We start from the raw sequence: 24,366 nt of genomic DNA, 5'->3' as shown, positions 1-24,366 counted from the left end.
CGAGCCCGTGGAGGCAGCCGCACTCGTGCACACACACGCCACACACCCCACAAACACGCCCCTCCGCCAGGGGATGCGAGGCGTGGACGAGTATTTGTTCCAGTTCAGAGGACTCGCAGCACCGCGCCATCCTGGGTGCGCGTCAGCCAGCCCTCCACCCCTAATCTCTCCCGACACACTTGTTTTTTTGGGGTGGGGAACCTGCGAGCCGGCAGGCCAGGGTTTGCCCGGTGGCGCGCGCCCTAAAAGGGCTTGAAAGCAAGGCCCTGGAACTCCTGGAGGGGGGACTTGCATGCAAGCGCACTCGCGGACAGACCCCAGCCTCCCTGTCAAGCTGGGCCCGGGACAGGCTGGCAGGCAGGCGGGTCCTGCTAACTTTGCCCCGAGTTAGGCCCCTGAGGGCCAGAGGGCGGAGCAGGGGGATCCCGAAGCCCTGGGTGGGGAGCTAGCTGTCTTGGAGAGGAGAGACAACTTGCAAAGGCCCGGGAGACGTGTGTGTGTGTGTGTGTGTGTGTGTGTGTGTGTGTGTGTGTGTGTGTAGAGACAACTTGAGAGAACTTGCAAAGGCCCGGGAGACACTGTGTGTGTGTGTGTGTGTGTGTGTGTGTGTGTGTGTGTGTAGAGACAACTTGAGGAGAGACAACTTGCAAAGGCCCGGGAGACACTGTGTGTATGTGTGTGTGTGTGTGTGTGTGTGTGTGTGTGTGTGTGTGTGTAGAGACAACTTGCAAAGGCCCGGGAGACTGTGTGTGGCCAACTTGCAAAGTGTGTGTGTGTATGCAGGGAAATGTGTGTGTGTGTGTGTGTGTGGCCAACTTGCAAAGTGTGTGTGTGTCTGCAGGGAAATGGGACCCTCGGTGTGTGTGTGTGTGTGTGTGCTGCAGGGAAGTGGGACCCTCGGAGAGGCCACCCACTCGCGCCCACACACACAGCCCCCTTAAAAAGCAAGCCTGTCCGCGTGGCTCTGGAAATGCACCTTAAAACCTGCCATTTAGGGTCCTTCCAAGCTCTGCACTACCTGGGAGTGGATGGGGGGACGCACTCTGGAAGCGCACGCCTGCTATGGCGTGTGCAGCTGGGGTCCCGAAGTGGGGTGTCCTAGTTGAGCCCACCAAGGGAGCGAAAGTAAACGTCGGGTGGTTCTGGATCCGGGACAGATTGGGGTTCTGAGGGTGTGTGTTTGGGGTGCAGAGAAACCCTCCCCCTAACCGTCTCCCCTCCACCCACCGCCCACCCCACGCCCTCTCTGGGGTCCTGACTCTCGTCCCTCCTTGTTTCTCCACAGCGGCGCTGTTGTTTATGGAGCTTCGGGCGGGGGCTGCGTCCGCCGTCTCGCCCCCTGCCCGCCGCCCGGGCCATGCCATGCCACCCCATCTGGGCGCCCAGCGGCTGCCGCCCCGCCTCGGACCCTGAAGCAGGAGGTGCGGGCGGCGGGGCCGGCGCGGGAGCCTGGGCGGCGGACCCAGTACTATGGCTGTGTACTGCTATGCGCTCAATAGCCTGGTGATCATGAATAGCGCCAACCAGGCGAAGAGCGGCGGCGGCGGCGGCCCCCGGCCCAGCGGCAGCGAGACGCCCCCGTCGCCCGGCAGGGTGGTGCTGAGCCCCGGCAGCGTTTTCAGCCCCGGGAGAGGCGCCCCTTTCCTCTTCCCTCCGGCCGAGTCCTTGTCGCCCGCGGAGCCCGGCAGCCCCGGGAGCTGGCAGAGAGGCCGGCGCAGGCTCCACAGTGGCAGCGGCAGCGGCGGCAGCGGCAGCAGCGTGGGCAGCCCTAGTTGGACAGGTCGCCCTCGAGGGGACGGGCAGCAGGTGGGACCCGCCGGGCTCCTCTCCCCTCTGGGGCCCGAGGAGGCCAAGAGGAAGCTGCGGCTCCTGCAGCGCGAGTTGCAGAACGTGCAGGTGAACCAGAAAGTGGGCTTGTTCGAGGCGCACATCCAGGCGCAGAGCTCCGCGGCCCTTGCGCCCCGCAGCCCGCGCTTGGGCAGGGCGCGCTCGCCTTCCCCGTGCCCATCCCGCAGCAGCAGCCAGCCCCCAGGACGCGTCCTGGCTCAGATCGAGGAACGGAGGACCAAGTCCTGGGGGGACCAATATCTAGAGACTTCACAAACCGATTCTGGGAGGACAACCGGGGCGCCCGGCCCGTGTCTCTCCAAGGACAAGGAGGCGGTGGCGCCTCTCCTCTTCCCAGCTGCTCCTTCAGAGCCTAGGGCTCAGGATCCAGCTGCCTCGGTGAGAAGAGAGAAGCTGAACCCTGCCAGACCCCTCTGTGGCTCCCCTACGGCTGTGGAGGTTGACAAGAGGGTCGCCCCCTCTTTGGGGACGCAGAGCTGCCAAGCTCTGGTAGAACCTGCCGGAGACGTGCCCGCCAGAGCCCCATGCCCCAAGCCACCCCGGGCACCCCACCCTGTCACGGTGGAGCCGTCGTCGTCGGAACAAGACTGTCAGCTTGGGGATGCACGCCCCAGACAGGCCTCAGTGGAGAGTCAGGCTCGGTCTCCAGGCTCAGAGACAAGTCCAGCCCCAGAGAGGGAAGTGTCTCAGGGTGGTGAGCCCCCTGGGAAGGTGGAGGAAGGAAGTCTTTCCTGTGGAATGCTGGGCTTCAGGGTACCTGTAACTGAGGAAAGGCCGGAGACCCCCACTGTGAATGTACAGGAGTCTTCAGAGACCTTGGGAGGGTTCAGACCCTCTAAAGGCCTGAGCCATGTAGACCCCAAGAGAACCCAGAGTGAAGCTTCAGTGGTCCCTGTGCCTAGGCAGCGCTACCAAAGCTTGCAGGAGGGATCCCCCTCCCAGGACTTGCTTGGGGGCAGCCAGGCAGCACAGCCAGCAGCAGCAGCCCTGGAGGTGGAGAAGGGAATTCCCTCTGGCAGAATGCCCTGCTGGGAAACAGCAAAAGATCTGGAACAACCTCAGTACCTGCCCAGGGATGGAATGGCTGTGCAGCCAGGGAGCACCAGGGCTTGGCCAGGTTCTGTGGAAAAAGCCAGTCTGACCTGGACGTGTGGCTCAGGCCTGCAGTCGGAGGAGATGTGGGAAGGCCAGCGGCAGGACAGAGACTCGCACCCCAGTACAGAGCTGCTTTCTGCAGATGAGAAGGACCGGCATGCCCCGAGTGAGGCTTGCATCTGCAGCAACATACCTGCCGTCATCATTACAGACATGGGTGCCCCAGAGCCAGGGCTCGCAGAGGAGGCACAGGGACCCCCGCCGGGTACCCTACCCCTGAGGAAGCTGTCTTCATCCTCTGCCTCCTCCACTGGCTTCTCTTCCTCCTATGAGGACTCGGAGGAGGACATCTCCAGTGATCCTGAGCGCTCCCTGGATCCCAACTCAGTCTTTTTGCATACCTTGGACCAGCAGAAACCCAGAGTGGTAAGTCTTGCCCTGAGACTTCTCGAGAACTCACGCTGCTTTCATGTCCCCCGTTTTTGCTTTCTACTGAACTCAGAAAATGTGACTAGGGCCATTAGTACTGTCAGAAATTAGAATTTTGTGCAGGTGGGGAGAATTCTGTGGGGATATGCTTGGGCACTGACTGTGTACTTGGTAACAGGTTGTGAATTCAGTCATGTCTGAAATCTGTTTTTGTGTGTCTGTATGTATGTGTACATACCAGAGATCAACTCGAGACCCTCATGCTGGAAATATATAAGAATTATATGCTCTGGGGGCCGGGTGGTGGCGCAAGAGGTAAGGTGCCTGCCTTGCCTGCGCTAGCCTTGGACGGACCGCGGTTCGATTTCCCGGTGTCCCATATGGTCCCCCAAGCCAGGAGCAACTTCTGAGCGCATAGCCAGGAGGAACCCCTGAGCATCAACGGGTGTGGCCCAAAAAAAAAAAAAAAGAATTATATGCTCTGTCACTGTGCTACCTTTTTCAACACTTTAAAGGAAAAAAACCAAACAGGGTAGGGAGAGTACCACTCCTTAGGAGGATGATATTCATGAAATTTTGCACATACTTCCTGCTTCATCCTGGGATGTTGAACACAGCTGCTGGGGTAGCTTTTGTGTGATCAGGCGAGTCACTTAACTGATTCATTGAAGTGGAGGAAAATTGTTAATAAATTCACTCAACTTCTACTCATAGGCTAGGAATTCCATCACAGGGCGCTAAACATACAGATGTGTTTCTGACTGGCTACGAGGAGCCAAACCAAAGAATTTTTGTAAATTAAGTGAGGACATTGCAATATTCATGGTGTCGCCTTAACCTTAGTGTATTTTGATGTTTGATATAATTGGAAAACCATGCTGTGAGTAAAGCAGATGGATTCTTTATTAACAGAATGCTCTACCAGGTTCAGTTGTCTGAAACAGGCATCTGGGTGATAGCTCTAGGGCAGATCCTTTTGCCATATGCTTGTTGGCTGGTATAGGTTTCTTTACTTTTTTTCTTTTCTTTTTGAAGGGCCATACTCAGCGGTGTATTACCTCTGTACTCAGGAATTACTCCTGGCTGGCTTGGGGATCTTATGGGGCGCTGTGTCAGATGTGTGCAAGGCAAATGCCCCACCTTTTCCTTTTTTAAGAGTTTCCATTTAATTAATGAATTAATTCCCCCCTTCTCTTTGTTGTTGTGATGAACAGAGGTTACACGCATGTGCAGACACGTGTTTGTGGTGCTTGCTTACTCATAGCAGTGTTCATAGCCGTGTTCTCTGGGAATGCTCACTTTGAGTTTTGGTGTCTGTACACATGCTCATTGGAAATTGGACTCTTTAGTTCTTTAGCTCTGGTCATGTGCCAGAGACCACATGCTATTAAGGAGGAGGGGATCCAGACAGTAGAATCAGACGTGACTTGGTATTCGGGGGTGGCAACAGGGATTGAACTGAAGGCCTCCTGCGTGTACAATGGGTACTTTTGCCATTGAGCCATTCCCAGGCCCTTAGGTACATTTTGAAGTGACATGTTTTTTGATTCATCATACTGACATCTTATTCTGACGACGGCCATGGATCATTTATTATAGTGACATGGTTTACCTCAATCCTAGACTATTTTCACTTTTTTGGAGGATTAGAGTTTCCTACAGAGTTGAAGTCAACTCTTCTGAAAAGGTCTGGACTTTCTCTTCATTTTGTTGGAGGGAATTCTTTGAAGGAATTTCCTTGTATAGCATACATTGGGTTCTAAAGCTACCTTGGGGGAAAATCTACATTTGATCATAGTCAGTAGCCCTCATATCTCATGTTGAATTTCATGCTTCATGAGTTTATTGTTTATTGTGTCTCAATAACTTAAGCCACCGCAACTGAGAATTTTATATTTTTGATCTATTCATATGTATATTTCACTGCATTCTTTGCTCAGGATCCCAAGGCATGTTTCTTTCTTGATTCCCCGTTTGGAAATCAGTCAGGATTTTTGAAGAGCAGTCATTTTCTTTCAATGGAATTCCACTTTCTGTTGATGATCAGAAGGCAAATGTATGCAAAATTGGGGCCCAAATAAGCTTGGTGTTTTGTGACCGGAACAGGGCATCAGGCATGGACACGCTGCCTTTAAGGAGGGACAGTCCACCTGGAAGGGACAGATGGAAAACGCTTCTAATTGAAGGCGTGGCCTTAATTCCTCTGCATTCTTGCTCACACTTAAGGCCTGCTGCATGACAGGGCTCTCTGTTCTCTCCACCTGTTTGCTTTTTTAAATCCTCAAGCTGATTCGGCACAGCCCAAGGTGCTTTAACTGGTTCTCCAATTTTCCATTTGCCCTTTCTAGTGGTGGATTAGCAACTATTGGCTGGTTCTCAAAATGATTTGTGTGCCTTGATGTTTGAAAAGGGCTCTTGTCTGAAAGTTGAGTTAAAAGGGAGATAAATAATGACAGGAGATAATTCCTTTTATTTGCCAGAGGGATGCCAACTGAGAAACCAGCTGTTTGAGTGGATTCTCAAGTTAGCTAATAGGTTCAGAGATAACATTAAGACTGCCCATTGTCCAACCTCCCTCCCTCCTTGGATTTCAGATATGCACATAGTTAGAGTCAGGGAAAAATCCCCCACCAGCATGCTTTGAATCATATGAAGCCGCTCCTGAACTTGTGTGAGGACGAGAGGCATTGTTGTAACCCACTGGAAATGATGGGATTCTAGGGACTTTTGAGCTTTTGGTTGGGTGCTTGCATGATACACTACTTTTTTCTTGTATGTTTGTAAAGGTGGAGCCTTATCTGTGACACCAACATATCTGCTCACTGGGGCATAAATCGTTTTGATTATCTGATGCTGCTATTTTCCTCTAGATAAGTTCAGGGAACTTGATTGACTGGACTGTTTGCTGTGCTTTTCAATGTTTTTACAGTTAGTATCTGAACAACCATTGCATGATGCTTAGTAAGACCAGCTTCCTATTTTCGGGACATGGCTGCTTCTGTCTGAATTGTTGCCCTGTACTGCAGGTGTACCCCTTCATTCGCCCACCTCAGCCTCACACAGCATGCTCTTATTCATTCACATGCCCTCACACACACCACCTCATTCTCACAGATGTATACATTCACTCACACGCACATTCACTCACGCATGCCACCTCACACTCCCACACTCCCTTACATTTAGTCACACACACCATCCCTCACCCTTACACCTATGTTTGCACGTTCACCCTCATGCTCACAGGTGCTCCCACACTCTCATGACACCTGCTTTTAAACTTGCATGTTCAGCCTAGTAGTATAGGGAAACTCTGTCTTTCAGACTCAAGAAAATACATCATTTGAAAGGTGCTGCTTCTCCTCAGAGGCCCTTTGCTGCACACTCGTGCTCCTGCTGAGGAGGGCTGTGTGAGTGTATCAGGACAGCTGAGAAATTTTCGGGCAGCATTGCTTTTGCTCTGGCTACTCATCACAGGTGGAAGTCCTCCAACTGTGATGAGTAGTAGCCAGAGCAACAGCAAAGTTGCCTCAAGCTTCTCAGCTGAAGAACTCCTGTAGATAAAAAAACAATGTGAAAAACAAGTTGTTTGGAAATATCCTCTGATAATCAATTAACCATTTAGATTATGCAAATTACAAAGGCCTTTTTACTAGAGGAAGTAGGGTGGGTCACAGGTTCTCCTCATCTGTTTCCATGAGCAGGAATTGGAAAGACACCCACAGACACATGCAAAATGCTCTAGACCTTTCCTGCTGCTACCTTCAAATGGGGCTGGCCCCAAGTAGAATCTTCCAAGTTTTGAAAACTGCAGTTCTGTTTATAAAAACTTGTCACGTGAAATTGGTTCAGCAGTAATTGTCTTACTTGCTTTGTGCTTGACTTGCTGGAATTTAGGCCTGATCACACTCACTGTCCTGAAAGGTAGACAGAAATTAACTATACAGAGGGAGGATGGCACTCTTTGGTGCTCTTTGTTGAGTACAGCTAAAAGATGAGCATGATTTGCAACTTTCCTTATTAATCCATTTAAAACTTAAGAGGGCTGAAACACCAGGCCTCAAATGCTTTATAAAATTATGCATGTATCTTACATGAAAAAAGTAGGGTGATTTTACTGATTTATTTAAACATTATGTTATCAGTTTTATTTATAAATTCCGAGCATAAATTTCATGCACCGACTTAGTTACCTGACAGATAAATAAGTATAATACAGGAGCCAATGAAAAGGCAGAAAAGGCACTTATCTTGCATGTGGCCCACCGGGGTTCAATCCTGACAATTCTTATGGTCCCCTGAGCCCTGCCAGGAGTGATTTCTGAGTGCATGCACTCCAGCCATTGAGGCCTCCTTGGGCCAATGCTTACTACCTTTAGAAAACCACTTACCATAAGAATCTGATACCAACAATAGCTAAAGTGTGAAAAAGTTTCACCGGGACCACGGAGAATGACTCGAGTTGGACGGACTGGTATGCCTGGAACCCAGAGTCGTTCTTATGCCAGTAAACTTCTGTGGTGAGGCCTTTTTGTAATCAGGTCAAGGATTTTTTTCCCATTTTCCCCATTTTTCTGGACCTATGCAAACAACGGCGATTGCCACTATCACACCTTTATTATATTATTTTACTCTTATCCTTTAAGGAAAAAAAATACAACTTACTGAACTTAAAAACAAATAACTGTAGTAGAATGCCTGTCTCGAATACAGGCAGGAGATGGGAAGGGGGGAGGGGATAATGTTACACTGGTGAAGGGGGGTGTTCTTTTTGTGACTGTAACCCAACTATGATCATGTTACTTAAATAAAAAATATATTAAAAAAAGAAAAACCACTTAAAAATTTTTGTGTTGATTAGTTTTATTATCGCTTTTCTTGTGAAAAACTCACTCATACAGAGTAGAAAGATAATCAAACTGTTTAAAATAGCTTTGTGTTGGGCCAAGAGATAGTATAGCAAGTAAGGTGCTTGCCTTGCGCATAACTGACCCTGTTTCAATTCCTTGGACCACATACAGTCCCCGTGAACATCACTAGGAGTGATCCCTGAGTATAGAATCAGGAGTAAGTTCTAAGAACAGTTAGTATGGTTCCCAAACCTCAAAAATAAATGAATTAGTTTCATGTGGTCTGAATAGTATAAAATATTCTGGTATACTAAAATTAAAAATCATTTGAGGTATACTTATTTTTAATGAGTTAGTGGGGCCAAAGAGATACAGCTAGAGATGGGTTAGGTGCTTGCATGATACACTACTTTTTCTTGTATGTTTTTAAAGGTGGAGTCTTATCTGTGACGCCAACACATACAGGAAGTATGATTCTTAGCAGTTGTACATGAAAGAGCATCATCAAAATAAATCAGCAGTTGAAATAAAGAAACCCTATATTCTCGTTAAGTATTAGATTGAGGGGCTGTGAGATAGTATAGGATTAAGGTGCTTGCCTTGCTTGTGCCTGGTCCTAGTTCTAGCCTCATACAGTCCCCAGAGCACATACGGTCCCTAAGTACTGTCAGGAGTGATCCCTGAGCATAGAGCTGAGTATGGCTCAGACACCCTTGCCCCTAATAATTAGATGGGGGAAGGGTACAGAGCAATAGTTCGTAGGCTTAGATCATCTGCTTTACAAATGAGTTCACCTTCTCTTTGAGCCAAAAGCACTGAGTGTTGCCCTACAGTTCTGTTGTTTGGGCCTGGAAGCTCTGCTGTCTGTCATTCCTCATACTGTAAAGGTCTCTGACCACACTGCAGTGAGGTGTGTGTGAACACCATAAAGAGAGGTACAGGGGCTGGAGTGACATTACAGTGGGTCGAGCACTTTTCTTGCTTGTAGATGACTGGGACTGGATTCTATCCCTGACACATCATAGGGACTCCTATGCACAGTCTCAGCGTGTGTGAGGGCCATAGTTCAAAAGCACAACCACAACCAAACTTTTGTGCCTCCACTTAGTGTGATTCCTGGAGGCCGTACGTGTGAACACCGTAGCTAAAGGATGCCAGCTTCAAAAGGCACCAATGGCTGAGTGTGTGCCCCTTGGTCAGCACCACAGATAAACCTGTGGGAGCAACACAGTCAGGTGTGGGAATAGCTCCCTTGACACCAGCTGGGAAGGGAAAGGAAAAGGATAATAAGATCCTAGGGCTGGAGAGATAGCATAGCGGTAGGGTGTTTGCCTTGCATGCAGAAGGACGGTGGTTCGAATCCCTGCGTTTCATATGGTCCCCTGAGCCTGCCGGGGGCGATTTCTGAGCATAGAGCCAGGAGTAGCCCCTGAGCGCTGCCAGGTGTGATCCCCCAAAATAACAATAATAAGATCCTAGTTATAAATGGTTAAAGGAATAGAAAGAGGCTGTGTTGGTACGATGCCATTAGATTAACCTGAATAAAAGATCATTCTGTTCTCTGAAGGCTTCAAACTCCCCCAAACCCCAAAAATTAAGTTTGGAAACTGAGGTATGCTTACACAGAATTAAAACAGCACTTCAAAGGCCTTTTATCAGAGATAAAAGTGAATTACTCAGCTTCAAATCTTTTTCAGTAAAGATGTGGTAGAGAGAGAAAAGGAGATTAAGGATTAGGATTTTACACAGATACAACTTGGAATTGAACAAGGCTTTAGTTTTTGCAAGAAAAACACATTCAGCCAGTTGCTGTGTTTAGAGAAATATATTTTAGATAGTCCAGAAATCACTTATAATTTTTGTTTTTCAGCTCCAAATTAACTAGCTAGTCATGTTTCTGATTATGTTGGCACATATATGTCAAATGTAGCTACAGATTAGATTAGTTTTGCTGGTTTATTTATATGTCTAGGAGTATTGATAACATTGTTTAGGCTCATTTTATTTTGTCAGGTTTCAGTACTATTATCAGACAGTAGCATTTCAAAGCCTTTAGTGGAAAACGGCAGGTTCTTATATCATCCCAGGTGATTGGGAGCTAATGTGGAAACGTGCCATGTACAGACTCACAGTGGGACGGTCCTATGCATTTCTGACAGGAGCCTGACCTTTGCAGTTTTTGCCTGGGGCCATCAAGCCCATGACAATCAAGCTTTGCAACACTTTTTTTCCCCCTGACTAAATAGAATTGGAACCATGAAAGATGAATTTTTCATGAATTGGGGAACTCAAATGTTTATGAAATCACACCAAACCCAACGGTGAGCTCTTTGGTAACATGCAACGTTTTTTTGCTCCAACTGCCGCTTTTTCCTCAGGATGTTCGGGATTTTGTGTGGTTCTCCTGAGGCTGAATGTGCCCTTCCTGTGATGGAACAGAAACACCTAGTCTTGAGTCTACCTTCACACTTTTTCTTCTGACTGTGAGGCCACCTCAGGGTTTGGAGAAATTGCAGACCCAGTCCTATCACCCCATAGTCAGATTCAGCCAGCTGGGCGTTGATACTAACCTGAGTTGCCTGAGCTGCAGGGAGGGAAACAGGGAGGTGACTCAGCCTTAGAGCATTTGTGTACAAGATGAGGCCCTAGGTTTGATCCCTGGCACCTGCAAGGAAAAAAAAAAAAAAAAAAAAAAAAAAGAAAGAAAAGAAAAGAAAAGAAAAAGGAAAAATATTATAAACAGTAACTTAAAATATCAAAATCATAACTTGAATATGATCAGCAGCCATGTTACCTAAACAGTTTAAAAATTAAGAAGCTTTGAGGTTGGAAAGATAGTATGGGGTTAAAGCACTTGCTTTGCATGTGGTTGACCCCAGTTAATTCCCTGGCACCACACATGGTCCCCTGAGTACTGCCAGGAGTGATTCCTGAACAGAATCAAAAGTACACCCAGATGTAGCTCTCTACCACCAAGAAATTACAAGGCTTCAAAAACATTTTTTTTCCAGGGATGAGAAAGTAAATTTTTTAATTTAATTGTTTTTTGGGGGGAGGGGATTTGGGCCACACAGTGGTGCTCTGGGGTTCTTGGCAGTTTCAGGAGACCATATGGGGTGCTGGGGATCAAACCCAGCTCAATCTCGGGTCGGCCATGTGCAAAGCAAACACCCTACTGCTGTGCTATCACTTGGGCCCCTAATTTACTTGTTTTGCTTTGAGGGTCACACCTAGTAGTTTTCTGGAGTTATTTTGAGTACAGTGCTCAGGATTGCTCTTGATGATATGAAGGGTGCCAAGGATGTAACTATTGTTTTAAAGATCATTTTAGACTTCTTGAATAACAGACATCATCAACATCAATGACCTCATTGGGAAGTTAGGCTTCTTTTCTTTCGATTTAAAAAAAGACAACAACAAAATCTTTGCTGTAGCTTCCACAATTAACCATATAAATCTGGCCCTGGCAGAGACTTTCACATTCCTTTTTTCAAAGCCACCTTTTTGAGACAAGGAAAGTAAGGTCTGAGAGCCTCATAACAGTTACCGGAGACGTGTTTACATTCTTCTTACAAGTACGTAAAACCTCATGTGAATACATTTTTTTATTCATCTTGAAAGAGCTATTGTGACTTGAAACATAGAACATGAGGCCAGCAGGCAAGGTGTTTGCCTTGAATGTGGGCTGATCTGGTGTTGATTCCCAGTACCACATATGGTCTCCTGAGCCCCACTAGCCCCACTAGGGAGTGATTCTGGATCATAGAGTCAGGACTGAGTTCTGAGCACCACTGGTTATGGCTCCCAAAACAAAGAAAAAAAAACAAGCAAAAATCACAATACATGGTTTTAAAATATCTGGGTGAGGAATGAATGAACATATGAATGAACGCATTGACCAATCATCTGGTAGATGAAAAACAAAGAAAGGGTAAATCCTGCTAGCAAATTCATGTCCGCATCTATGATGCAAATGCTTGGTGCTAGATGGATCAGGGTTGAGCCTGTGTTGAGCCTAGGTGAAAGCTCCATTTCTGCATGGCCTTCAAGCCCTCTGAGAAAGGGGGTGGAATAGGCCTGGACTCTGAATAAGTGTTAAAAAATTGTATCTGTGATGCTAGATTATTGAAAATGCCTAGAAAAGTACTAACATGTGGGAGGAACTCAGTAATACTTGACTTCAGGGGAGTTGGAAGACACCTTGATTCCTGGTGGAGCAGATTCTGTCTGGAACATTCGTTGGGCCCCTTGCAAGAAAGACTGTTGCAATTCTGTGATTGTTAAGTTCCTCTTTCACTCAATACAATAGTGGAAAATGATTTTACCTCAGATGAAAGTGGGAATGAAATTCCTTTCTCAAAGGAGGGTATAGATGGACAGTTGTTCAAGCATGACAGTTTCCTCAGTGCATTTTAATGGAACATTGAGAACAAAGTTGGTCTGTCTTCCCCTCTATCTCTATTTCCTAGTCTAGTTTCCTGTTGTTCACTCACAGGGTTGGGGATTACTTTAAGACTGAGAATCATGGGGCCGGAGGTAAGGTGTTTGCCTAAAGGCAATCGGTTCGAATCCCGGCGTCCCATATGGTCCCCCGTGCCTGCCAGGAGCAATTTCTGAGCATGGAGCCAGGAGTAACCCCTGAGCACTGCCGGGTGTGACCAAAAAAAAAAAAAAAAGACTGAGAATCAGAGGCCAGCAAGATATAGTACAGCAGGTAGGTTGCTTGCCTTGCATGTGACTGACCGGGGTTCCCCAGGAGTGATTTTTGAGTACAGAGTCAGGAGTACCCCCTGAGCCCCAAAATCAAAATCAAAAACAAAAACAGGAAGACTGAAAATCAGAGAAACAAATGAGTGAATAGCTTGACAGCAGTTTACAATTCTCAGGCCTTAAAGAAGAGTGTAATACGTTGTGCTTGGCTCTCAGCTAACTTGTCTATAGAGTGTTTCTCAACAATTTCACTAAGAATTCACTAGTAGAGGGGCCAGAACAATAGCTCAGCAGGTAGGGCATGTGCCTTGCATGTGGATAATCCAATTCAATTCCTGGTATCCCATATGGTACCAGGAGTAATTTCTGAGCATAGAGCCAGGAATAACCTCTGAAGGGTATGGGCCAAAACTTCCCCCCAAAACCCACTAGTAGAAATTTGATTTCCTCTCTTTATTGAGCATTATTTGGGCATTTCATTGGCTTGATAACCTCTCAAAGGAAACCCGTTCAACAAAAGCTGTCTTTTCAGGTCACTTTTCACCTCCACCCACTCATCCCTGAAACTATTTCATTTTTAACTTGCTCCAAATCAGCTGATAAATCTTATAAGGAGCCAGAAAATAGGAATTGTAGACAATAAGCATGCTGTAACAGAATTTGCTTATTTAATCTCACCTAAACAATGTTTAAGGTAAGAAAACAAGGAGATTTAATTATTTAATGTCAAGACAGAACACAACTTGGCAATTACCTGAAATTGTAGCTCAGAGCAGAAGTACGGAGCACTTTTCATAGGAGTTTTCTGGCAGTCATAGCAATGGTGAAACAAAGTGAAGGAAGCAAGAGTGGAGTTTTTGATTGGTTACGACACCACAGTACACTCAGGTGCATTGAAGCAGGAGGGAACAACGTGGAACTTACAGGGGACACCCTTGTATTACTGCTAGTCTCTGTGGTGGATACATTCTGTTTTATATTCTATAGAGATATCAATTCTATAGAGACATCTATACAGGCACTAATAGTTTCGGTGGCCCCACTCCCTTTCCTGCCTAGGTATCAGGTGGGTTTGGGTCCTTTTGTTCTGAATCATAACTTACGATTTATGATTTCGTTCCCTGAACAGACTGCTCAGAACTGCCTCTGGCTGCTTTCCTGGTTACTGTGCTTAGCTATCTGCTCATGTTCCCAATTTTCTCATCACTATAATGATGCTTCAAGATGAAGTATTTCTTAATTCGAATGGCACAGGAAGAGCAAAGCAAAAACTGCAACCTACTTCTTATAAGCAAGCAATATTGTGATTTGTATTTTGTAGAGTAGAATTTGGAAAGAGAAGGGGAGGATCTGTTTAGTTCTTCATCTCTTAATAATAGAAAATTTCACTAAAGGCAGTTGGAGAGCTGGTGAATGTTCAGCTCAAGAGGACCTTTCCTGAAGTTCACCGTTATCCTCTCAATCTAGCATTTTACTTTTGCGGTAAGATTCTGGTAGGAAAGAGAAGATGAAATGCTACAGCATCTCCAACAAAGGCGTTGAGATTATTTCCGTTGACCTAGTGACTAAGATTAATGTAACCCCATGTCTAAATTGTTGCTTAACCCAGAGATGTGTATAAATGATGCCGACTAAGACCTTGTCTTTAGCCAAGAACTCTTTCAAGAAGGTTGGCCTACTTTTTTTTTTGGTTTTGTTTCGTTTTGTTTCAGCAGTGTTCAGGACTTATTCCTGGTTCTGCACTTAGAAATCACTCCTGGTGGTTCTGAGAGGACCATATGGGATGATGGGGTTCGAACCTGAGGCAGCTGCATGCAAGGCAACCACTCTACCTGCTACACTATGGCACCCGCCTGTGTTAGCCTACTTTCTCACATTTATAAACTTGTCCTGATGCACCAGAGGTCAGGAATGGGGTACTTTTGCATTTGGCTGGGTGGAGTCTGGCATGGACAGTAGTTTGTTTGTTTGTTTTTACCTCTGAAGGCTTCTCTGCATTCTGCTTTGTAACTTGATTATACTGTTCTTCAAAAAGCTGTAATATGGGGCCAGAGTGATAGCACAGCAGTAGGGCATTTGCTTTACACGCGGCTTCCCAGGACAGACCTGGGTTTGAGCCCCAGCATCCTATATGGTCCCCTGAGCCAGGAGCAATTTCTGAGCACATAGCCAGGGGTAACCCCTGAGTGTCACCATGTGTAACCCCTGAGTGTCACCATGTGTGGTTCAAAAACAAAATAAAACAAAACAAAAGGCTGTAATACATTTTCTATTACCAGCACTTGATATTGTCATCTACTTCTGGGAGAGTTCAGGCTACACTGAGTGAGGGATTTGGTGCCCTGGGTCTGGTCCACCAACTCTGTCTGCAAGTCTCTCTTTATGTGCTGCAATTAGTGGAACCTGAGCAATTATAGGGGAGGTAACTGCATCCCCAGACAGTTCTCAACAAGTGATTTTTTTCCAATTTCTCTGATATTTTTTCCAGGCTTAGCTCAATTAGTTTTCTTCCTTGCTATGACAATTGATGACTGAATCATAAAATACATAATTCAGCAGGATGGCCTGCAATGTGCTTCCATCCATGTAGCCCTTGTCTAACCCTCTTCTAGGCAAACAGTATTTTGTTTTTACAAACTAGCTGTCACAGAGGTAGATTCAGTAAAATATACCTCATACCTTGGGCAAACATATGGAAGGGAACGGGACGGGGAGTACCACTTCTGTAATCCTTATCTAACCTGAATCTATTAGCAGGAAACTGCGAAGGCCTGTGTACCACGAAGAGATAAACAGTTTAATCTCTTAACAATGTCAAGTGGAAAATCCAACCGCAGCCAGTGCTTGAAGAAATGGCTCAGGGTCTGGCTGGGACAGCCGATCCCTAAATGCTGATTACTGAGCCAAGACTAGGGTTGTTCAAGTGTCCCTGCCAGGAGGTTAGGAAAATACTGTTGGGTGATTGACAGAGCAGTCCTCACAAATACAAAATTTGCTAATGGAGGGACAATCGGAAGCCATCATACTATGCATTTCATCCACACAAGAACCTCAAAGCATTTCTGTCTTTTTCCATCTTCACTGCAGGTAGATTTACTTAAGGCCTTGTATTGAATATATTACTAACTCCAGGCAGTTTCGGGTGCTCAGCCTGGGTAGTGTGCTCTGTTCTGGAAAGATCCATGACTTGGTTTGGACATCGACCTCTTTGGATAAATTGGACTAATGGATTAAAATTCTCCTCCCTCATGTGGTCATTGTGAATCCCAAATGAGATGGTATTTATAGAATGGTTTTGAAGAATTTATACTTTTCTGCCAAAATTAGAGAGTGGTGTGTGTGTGTGTGTGTGTGTGTGTGTGTGTGTGTGTGTGTGTGTGTGTGTGTGTATGTGTGTTGAGGGGGTTGTGTTTGGTGTTGTGGTGCAGTGGATGGAAACCTGGGCCTATCGCATGCAAGGCAAGTACCCTACTACTGACTCACATCCCCGTTCAGACTAATTCTAATTCAGATTCTAATCTTGCTTCTGAGGTATTCCAATAAAGGACTGGGTAAGAGCATGCACTGCTTAAGAGTAAGAGGGATCAACCCCTGCATGGCTGCTAAGAGAAATTGCTAGAATCATTTTGTGAAGAATAATCTTGTGTCTACAGCAAACCCTGTTTGGAAGTGGATGATGTAGGGAGCTGGGGGAGCAGAGACAGAGATTCTGGATGGCACCTGGGGTTCCTGGTAGCTGCTGAGATGGTGCTTCTTTTTTTTTTTTATTCTTCAGATTTTTAAACAATAATTCTTTAATTGAATCACCATGAAATACACCTTTACAAAGTTGATCTTGATTGTTTCAGTCGTACAATATCTAACACCATCTGAGTGGAGCTTCTTCTGCCCTCACTCCATTTGCTGAGTTGTTAGTGGGATTCAGGCACTCATGTAATGGACTCTAGGTTGGAATGAGCAAGGAGAGGGCCACCAGGTGTGGGGCCTAATGCTTCTCGAACCTGGGTCTGAGATTCCAATGGAAGCACAAATTGTTCCAATACCACATAGTGATTTTCTTTCCTGTGTTATGGGAAAGGGAAACACATTGAAGGAGAGGTTCTGCCAAGTTTTAGGTGTGTAGAGTTGATGCTGCATTCAGGACCTTTCTAAGAATAGCCTGTCCTGACTGGATCTGGAACCCTTGCTGCAGCTGGTTCTCCCCTCTGGTGGTACCTCTGTGGAGAAAGGGAGACAGATTCCACAGTAGCCTATGCTAGAGAGAAGATTTATTTCTAACGTTTTGTGGACTTCAGACCAAGCTGCATAGCCACTCAACAAGTGTATCCCTTCATCAGAATGAAATGAATGCTACTGTTGGCCTGTGCAGGGAGGGATCCAAGGACCTAGATTTGGGCAGCCAACAGTAGAGAAGAATGCAGGATGTAGGATATGGATCTAGACCTCTATTAGGAGCAGTCATGCATAGGAGCTGTTCTGGACTCAAAGTCTCTGGGAAACCCCTTTCTTCTTGAACCCCATCCCAGCCTGTGTGCCTTGCACCAACGAACACCACAAAGATGGGAACTCGCCTATCAAATGAGCCCTAGTCACTGTGCTCTTGTAAGACTCAAATAGGACCTCAAGTCATCCCCCACCTTTACCCCAGCTCCAGAGGGACAGGGTCAACCAGGTCTTGAAGGGGCTTGTGCATGGACTGCTGACTACATCTCCTGGGTTTCGAGGTGTTGGGGTGTATCTTTATGTGGTGTGGGTCAGCAAGGTGCTAGGTCTGAGCTCTGAATTTAAGCCCTGCCTCTTCCCAGGACTGAGCCTTGACAATGATCTTCCCTGCAATTATCTTTGCACTCTTATGTAAAAGGAAGGCATGGGTCCCTAATCCATGCCTCAGGGTTTGGAGTCTTAAATGAGGCATGTGGGAAGCCCACACTCTGTGACCTCCATTACTAAGGCAGTTGCTACTCCCTGGCGGGTTTGGGGCCATGCTTTAGGCTTGAGCTTTGTAGGAGGCCTGTGTGGTGGTCTGCTGGACAGTGTGGGGAAGTGAGTGTGCACCTCATCTGGGCAATTGTACCAGGAACCCTATTTCTCTGCACTGCCATATCCAGGCCTAACATGAAGATGCTGAACATGTGTCTCTGTTGCCCTGCCCATGTTCCCTGTCCCCCATCACATAGTTCCCTTTGGATATGGAGGGACAGCAACATGGGAAAGGCACTTGCCTTGCAGGAGGCACCACATATGTCTGATTACTGAGTACAGAAGAGGGAATTAGTAAGCCCTGCACATTGCTGAGTTTGACCAAAAAACACAAACAAAAAGGAGCCAAAGGTGGTTGGTTCGAATCCCGGTGTCCCATATGGTCCCCCGTGCCTGCCAGGAGCTATTTCTGAGCAGACAGCCAGGAGTAACCTCTGAGCAAAGCCGGGTGTGACCCAAAAACCAAAAAAAAAAGGAGATTTTGCAGCTGGAGTGGGGAGCAGCTCGCATGGCCAGAGCCTTGCCCCTCCTCTTTCCCAACCAGTCTGGGAGTGAAGAACATTTTTCAGCAGGTGGGGTGTGTGGTACCTCATGGCACGTGCCACGGATGCGCAGGGATGATGACAAAATAGTCAGCTGGGATTTGTTTTTCCAGGACAGATTTTTGGTTGCCCTAGAGACCTCACTCTCTGACTAGGGTTTAGGGCTGGAAAGTTTAAAAAACAATTCCTGGTGTTCAGCTGCCTGTCTGGGTGTCGGGTTACTCGCCAGGACCAGCCTCCTTTTCTTCTCTTTCTGAGGTGGAAAATGGCTAAGGTCATCTAGGCACCAAAGGCCCGGCAGCAGTATGGGGGGCGGAGAGGTGAGGCCTCCATCCCTCCATAACACACACCACACACACCAGACACACACACACACACACACACACACACACACACACCAGACACTCTCTATCTCTCTCTCTCTCTCTATCTCTCTCTCTCTCTCTATCTCTCTCTCTCTCTCTCTTTCTCTCTCTCTCCTCTCTCTCTCTCTCCCCCTTCTCATGCTCCATCAGCTGTTAGATGGAGAGAAAAGAAAGAAAGCAGAATGTGCACAGCCACAGCTCTTCCTGCCAGAGGAGATGGCCTGCGCCTTCCTTGCTTCCTGGACCTTACTGCTGGCTATAGCTCTTTCTTTGGCCCAATAGCTGCTTCCTTTCATTGCCCAGCTTGCACCCCTGAATGAGGAGCAGGATGACTGTGCTCCTCACCCATCCTGCTTCCTCTCAAGGGAAGCTGCTTGCACTGACACCTGCTGCTCTTGGCCTCTGCCTCTATCCTTCCAGGGCCCACCAGCCAAGGGTCTGTTCTCAGGGCTGGGATGGCACATGGTGGTTTGGACGGATAGCTTGCCAGGTATTGGGCCAGCTGCACTGACCAGAACATCACAATCACTCAGGGGTTCCAGGAGAGCCTATAGGAGTGTGTGTAGTCTTTGGAAGGAGCTAGGCTATGTGCTGCAAGGTTCAAGTGGTGCTGACTTGGCCACATTGTCCCCCCTACCTGTCCCCTCACCAGTTTCTACATGGCCCTACCTGTGAAGTCTGTTGTTGAGTGGTCAACTCTCAGGTTGGCATATTTTCTTTCTAGCTTTTGCTCTGGGGGGAACCCTTGGACTTGACACAGAACTGCAGACACAGAATCGCAGGTTGTCTCGGATAATGTATGGATGTATGGGTCTCCAGTTCCCTTTTGTAGAGATGTGTCTCAGGTCTGACACACGCACATAGCCAAATCCTAGTTGTCTGTCTTTGTGGGTTTCCATGCCCAAGCAAAAGACATGTGAGCCTGGAGCATGTTGACCTCAGAGGTGCTCTGAATGGTCAATACACTGGACATTCTTATTGTCCCAACTAAAATATTCCCCCAGGACAGGACAGACACACACATCCAGGCTGAAGGCTGCTGTTTACTGGTATTATCACACTGTATGGTGAAAACCAGCTGCTCTGAGCCGGAGAGATGCTCAATTGACTGAACATGTGTTTGCTGGCAGGGGACCTAGGTTTAAGACCAGGGACTGCATGTTTCCCTGAGTTTTATTAGGTGACCCCTGAACAGTGAAGTGGGAGTACCCCCAAGTTCTGCCAGGGATGAGCCCTCCCCAAAGGATTGCCTCCATCTCCCTGCCATCCAAAGCCTGCATATTCCTACAAATGAAGGCTTCCTGCTGGCACCTTCTCTGGATGGGTCTGGGCTTTCTGACCTATCACCATGGATTGCACTGCCCACATCCCTGGGGATGGTAGGCTGGGGAGCCTTGAGGGTCCATGTCAGCCGGGGGCTGGTACCTGGGCACCTAATGTTTTCTGGTCTCCAACTGTGATTTGGGGGCATGCTCCCAAGGCGTGCTCCCCTCCCCCCTCCCTAACTCAAAAGTCGATTGAATGAACCCGAAGGTGGTAGAGACATGGCTCATTAACTCCTTAGGAAACTTAACGGGAGTTTGGACATGACTGAGAATTCAGCCACATGGTGTAGCTGTCAAAAATGCTAAAAATGACAGGGCTGGAGCTATAGTTTAGTGGGTAGGCCACTTGCATGCAGCCAGCCAGGGTTTGATGGTACCTTTGAACTCAGGAGCCCAGAGCAGAGAACCAGGAGTAAGCCCTGAGCACAGCTGAGTGTGGCTTGAAAACAACATGAAAAAAGCTTAAAATGCTGTCTTAGGATAGTCAGTAATAATTTCAAAACTTCAAACACTGTTTGAAGTCTTTGATATGTGCCAGTCTTATTCCATACATTGAACTTGTGCAAGGCTGAGGCTGTTCTTTTGACAGTCAGCAGACCTAGTGTGAGGCATGTGGCTGTCAGTGGCACAGTTGGTCATTGTAGGGTGGTGGTAGGTAGCTGAATAGTGCTTTTGGCACTGGGAGAGGTAGTGGAGAATGTGAGGATTAATCGCATGGAGCGCAGAGATAAATGTGCGGTGAGAGGGCTTCAGAGACAACCCTTTGGGGATAAATCGGGGAGGGGTGGCTCTTGGACACATTAGATCTGGTCTAGAGCCTTGTTTTCACGTTCTGCTGCCGCCTTTTAGTCTGCTTCAAGATCAGTTTTCTGTTCGGTGAGGTGGAACTCAGAAAGGTTCTTTTCCTTCTTGAAGCATAAATGGGCCTTTGTACTGAAACAGACATTGTAGCTGGGACCATAGCAACAGACAGCTTCTGGGAGCCGTCTAAGCCCCCAGGCCTGGTGCAGAGGAAAGAGGGGGTGGGTAGGGAAGGGAGGACTCCTGACCCCAGGGCAGGAAAAGTGAACGCTGCTCACTGTGGACAAAACTATGCTGGGACAGCCAACAGAGGGAGAAGGCGGCTCTCAGATTAACCTTGCCACCTGTCTGGCTGGTACTGTAGTGAGAGTAGAGTGAGCTGTTTGAGCAGATACAGACTTACATCGGGATGGGGCTCATTTCCTCAGGTCACCAGAGAACTAGCAAGGCCTCTTAACTTCATGGGGTTCCTTGAAGATGGTCATACTGTGCAGTGCCCCCTCATTCATTCTGGGCTTGTTTGGATGCCACAAGGGGAGAACCTATGGGGGTTGCTTTTGTAGACATGACATTAGCTTCCCAGCTGAAGTGGATGCATTGGGCTGTGCAGAGCTCAGTTGAATTAGATCCTGGGAGACCAGTGGGAAGAAAACAGGGCATGTCGGACAGGAGGGTTGAGCTTACTAAGAGCAGGCATTAGTTGTGGGCTTCCTTACCTGCAAGGAGGACCATGTCTGAGGCTTCAGTGGACAGAACAAGGCTGCATGTGTGTGGAGGAGGGGTTAATGTGGCTCCTTTTTGAGAAGGACACAATAGTGTCACTATATGAAGTGGCCACTTTGAGCCCTGGCCAATGAGTAGAGCAAGGAAGAATATGAACCAGCCATGCTGGGGTGGTCTGTCTGCCAAGTCACTCTCTCTGGGGTTCCCTAAACATGATACTGGTGATGCAGCTTGTGTTTATTAACTTATATTCAAGCATAAGCCACCGGTGGCATGCATGTTCAGCTTGGATGACCAGCTTCTCCTATCTGAGAGGCTGATTAAACTGCCCCTTTGAGGAGGGCACATATATGTTTGATTCCAGTCCTGGACTGACATGGATAGAGATGCCTTCAACATCATGTACAAGTAAGTGTTTGTGTGACCATTTCTCTGTGATAAGTGCCCTGGAGTGAGCTTGCTGGGTCTGAGGGCACTTACATGTGGATTTACCTTATAAAGCAGTTTCCAAACTATCTTGGTGTGGCCTCCTCATTGTACCCTTCTGTCCTCACTCTGTGCATCCCTGCTAGCTCATGGGAGCCCTTCTCTTCTTTATTTCACTACTCCAATGATTAGGGAGGGCTACTACTTGTCTTGTTTTTTTTTTTTTTTTTTTCCCTCCAAATAATGGTGGAAAATCAACATTATCTGGATGTTTGTCCTCTTCTGTGAGATAATTTTGTTTAAAAAATAATTCCAGGGGCCGGCGAGGTGGCGCTAGAGGTAAGGTGTCTGCCTTCCAAGTGCTAGCCAAGGAAGGACCATGGTTCGATCCCCCGGCGTCCCATATGGTCCCTCCAAGCCAGGGGCTATTTCTGAAAGCTTAGCCAGGAGTAATCCCTGAGCATCAAACGGGTGTGGCCCGAAAAACCAAAAAAAAAAAAAAAGTAATTCCAGTGACTGAAGTAGTACAGTGGGTAGGGCACTTGCCTTGCATATGGCCAATTCTGATTTGATCCCTGACACCTCATGTAGTCCCCTGAACTGTGCCAGAAGTGAACTCTGAGTACAGAAACAGGAATAAGCCCTGAGCACTACCAAATGGGGTGCCCCCAAAGCAAACCAAAACAAAACAAAAAAACAATTGCATATAGGTGCTGCGGATGATGAGCAGAGTGACAGAACTGGGGTCCTCAATTTCTCTGTATGAATATGGCCTCTAAGGGCCACGGGTGAGGATACTTGGTCATCTCAGAGGTCATGATCTTTCTCCTACTTTCTTTGACTGCAAAATAGAATAGTCACCCAGAGTGTCTCAGAGTAGGGTACAGAGGGTATCCCTTGCCCTCAGTTTGCTTCCTACAGAATGTGGTTCCAAAATTGAGACACAGGTCAAACAATGATTTAATTTTGTTTTTTATTTGGGGGTATACCTAATGATGCTCAAAGGTTACTCCTGGCTTTGCACTTGGGGATAACTCCTGGCTTTGGTCGAGAGACTTCATGGATGCCAGGGATTGAACCTGACTGAGTTGGCTGTGTACAAGGTTAATTGCTGTACTATGACTCAGCCCTCCCACCCCCTAGACAGCTATTTAAGGATAGTTGTCTAGTGGTGTTTGGGCCTGGAAATAAAAAAAAGAAAGAAAGAAAATTCAAGCAGCAAATGTATAGAGTCATTGTTCTCACCCAGATCTTGGTCTCCCAGTGGGTCTCTGAAAGGGCTTCAGTGGGATCTGTGAAGCCTGCACTTCCCTTAGAGTTCTTCAGCCTGTGCTTCTGGTTTAGTTTTGCAATGTGGCCCATAATGGGCCAGGAATGCTTCCCTTTTTATGTTAATTAAACAAAAAATAAAAATCAGTCTATTTAAAACAGGCCTCACATGGGGTAACTGAAATAAGTTCTCTCTTTAAACCAGCACTGAATGCGTCTTGTGCTCTCAATCTGCTTAGCCCTGTCACTGTCTTTTCACCTTTGACTCCCAGTCTCAGGAGAGATGGCTTAGGAATTGGTTGTGCTTGTTTGTGGTTTGCTGCTGGATTGGTACCAGTTCGAGGACCAGCTGGAGAATTTATTCACTGGGATCTACTGAGAAGCAGAATGATTTCATTTGCTTAAGAATGTATTTATTGGCTGGAGTAATAGCACAACAGTAGGGCATTTGTCTTGCATGCAGCCAACCCGGGACAGACCAGGGTTTGATTCCTGGCATACCATATGGTCCTCTGAGCCTGCCAGGAGCGATTTCTGAGTGCAGAGCCAGGACTAACCCCTGAGCACCTCCAGGTGTGCCCCCCCCAAACAAAAACTAACAAAAGAATGTATTTATTTACTTATTTTGGTTTATTTTCTTGGGGGGATACACCTAGGTGTACTTATGACTTACTCCTGGCTCTTCTTTTTTTTTTTGGTTTTTGGTTTTTGGTTTTTGGTTTTTGGGCCACACCCGGCAGTGCTCAGGGGTTACTCCTGGCTGTCTGCTCAGAAATAGCTCCTAGCAGGCACAGGGGACTATATGGGACACCGGGATTCAAACCAACCACCTTAGGTCCTGGATTGGCTGCTTGCAAGGCAAACACCGCTGTGCTATCTCTCCGGGCCCTGACTCTTCTTTTTTGTTTTGTTTTTGGTTTTTGGGTCACACCCATTGACGCTCAGGGGTTACTCCTGGCTATGCACTCAGAAATCGCTCTTGGCTCAAGGTACCATATGGAAT

General features: G+C 47.2%; 1 protein-coding gene across 1 annotated transcript in view; it reads left to right on the top strand.

Annotated features, from left to right (window-relative positions):
- The first annotated feature begins 1,285 nt into the window (after positions 1-1,285).
- The window catches only part of ITPKB (inositol-trisphosphate 3-kinase B), a 92,460-nt gene continuing 69,379 nt past the window's right edge, over positions 1,286-24,366 (top strand). The window contains exon 1 of the mRNA XM_049776434.1: positions 1,286-3,369. Coding sequence (XP_049632391.1) covers positions 1,471-3,369 — 1,899 coding nt within the window. The 5' untranslated portion in view covers positions 1,286-1,470. The remainder of the gene's footprint in view (positions 3,370-24,366) is intronic.

This window comes from Suncus etruscus, chromosome 7, assembly GCF_024139225.1.
Source record: "Suncus etruscus isolate mSunEtr1 chromosome 7, mSunEtr1.pri.cur, whole genome shotgun sequence".
NCBI classification, from domain to species: domain Eukaryota; kingdom Metazoa; phylum Chordata; class Mammalia; order Eulipotyphla; family Soricidae; genus Suncus; species Suncus etruscus.
This window is presented reverse-complemented; position numbering and strand designations above follow the sequence as displayed.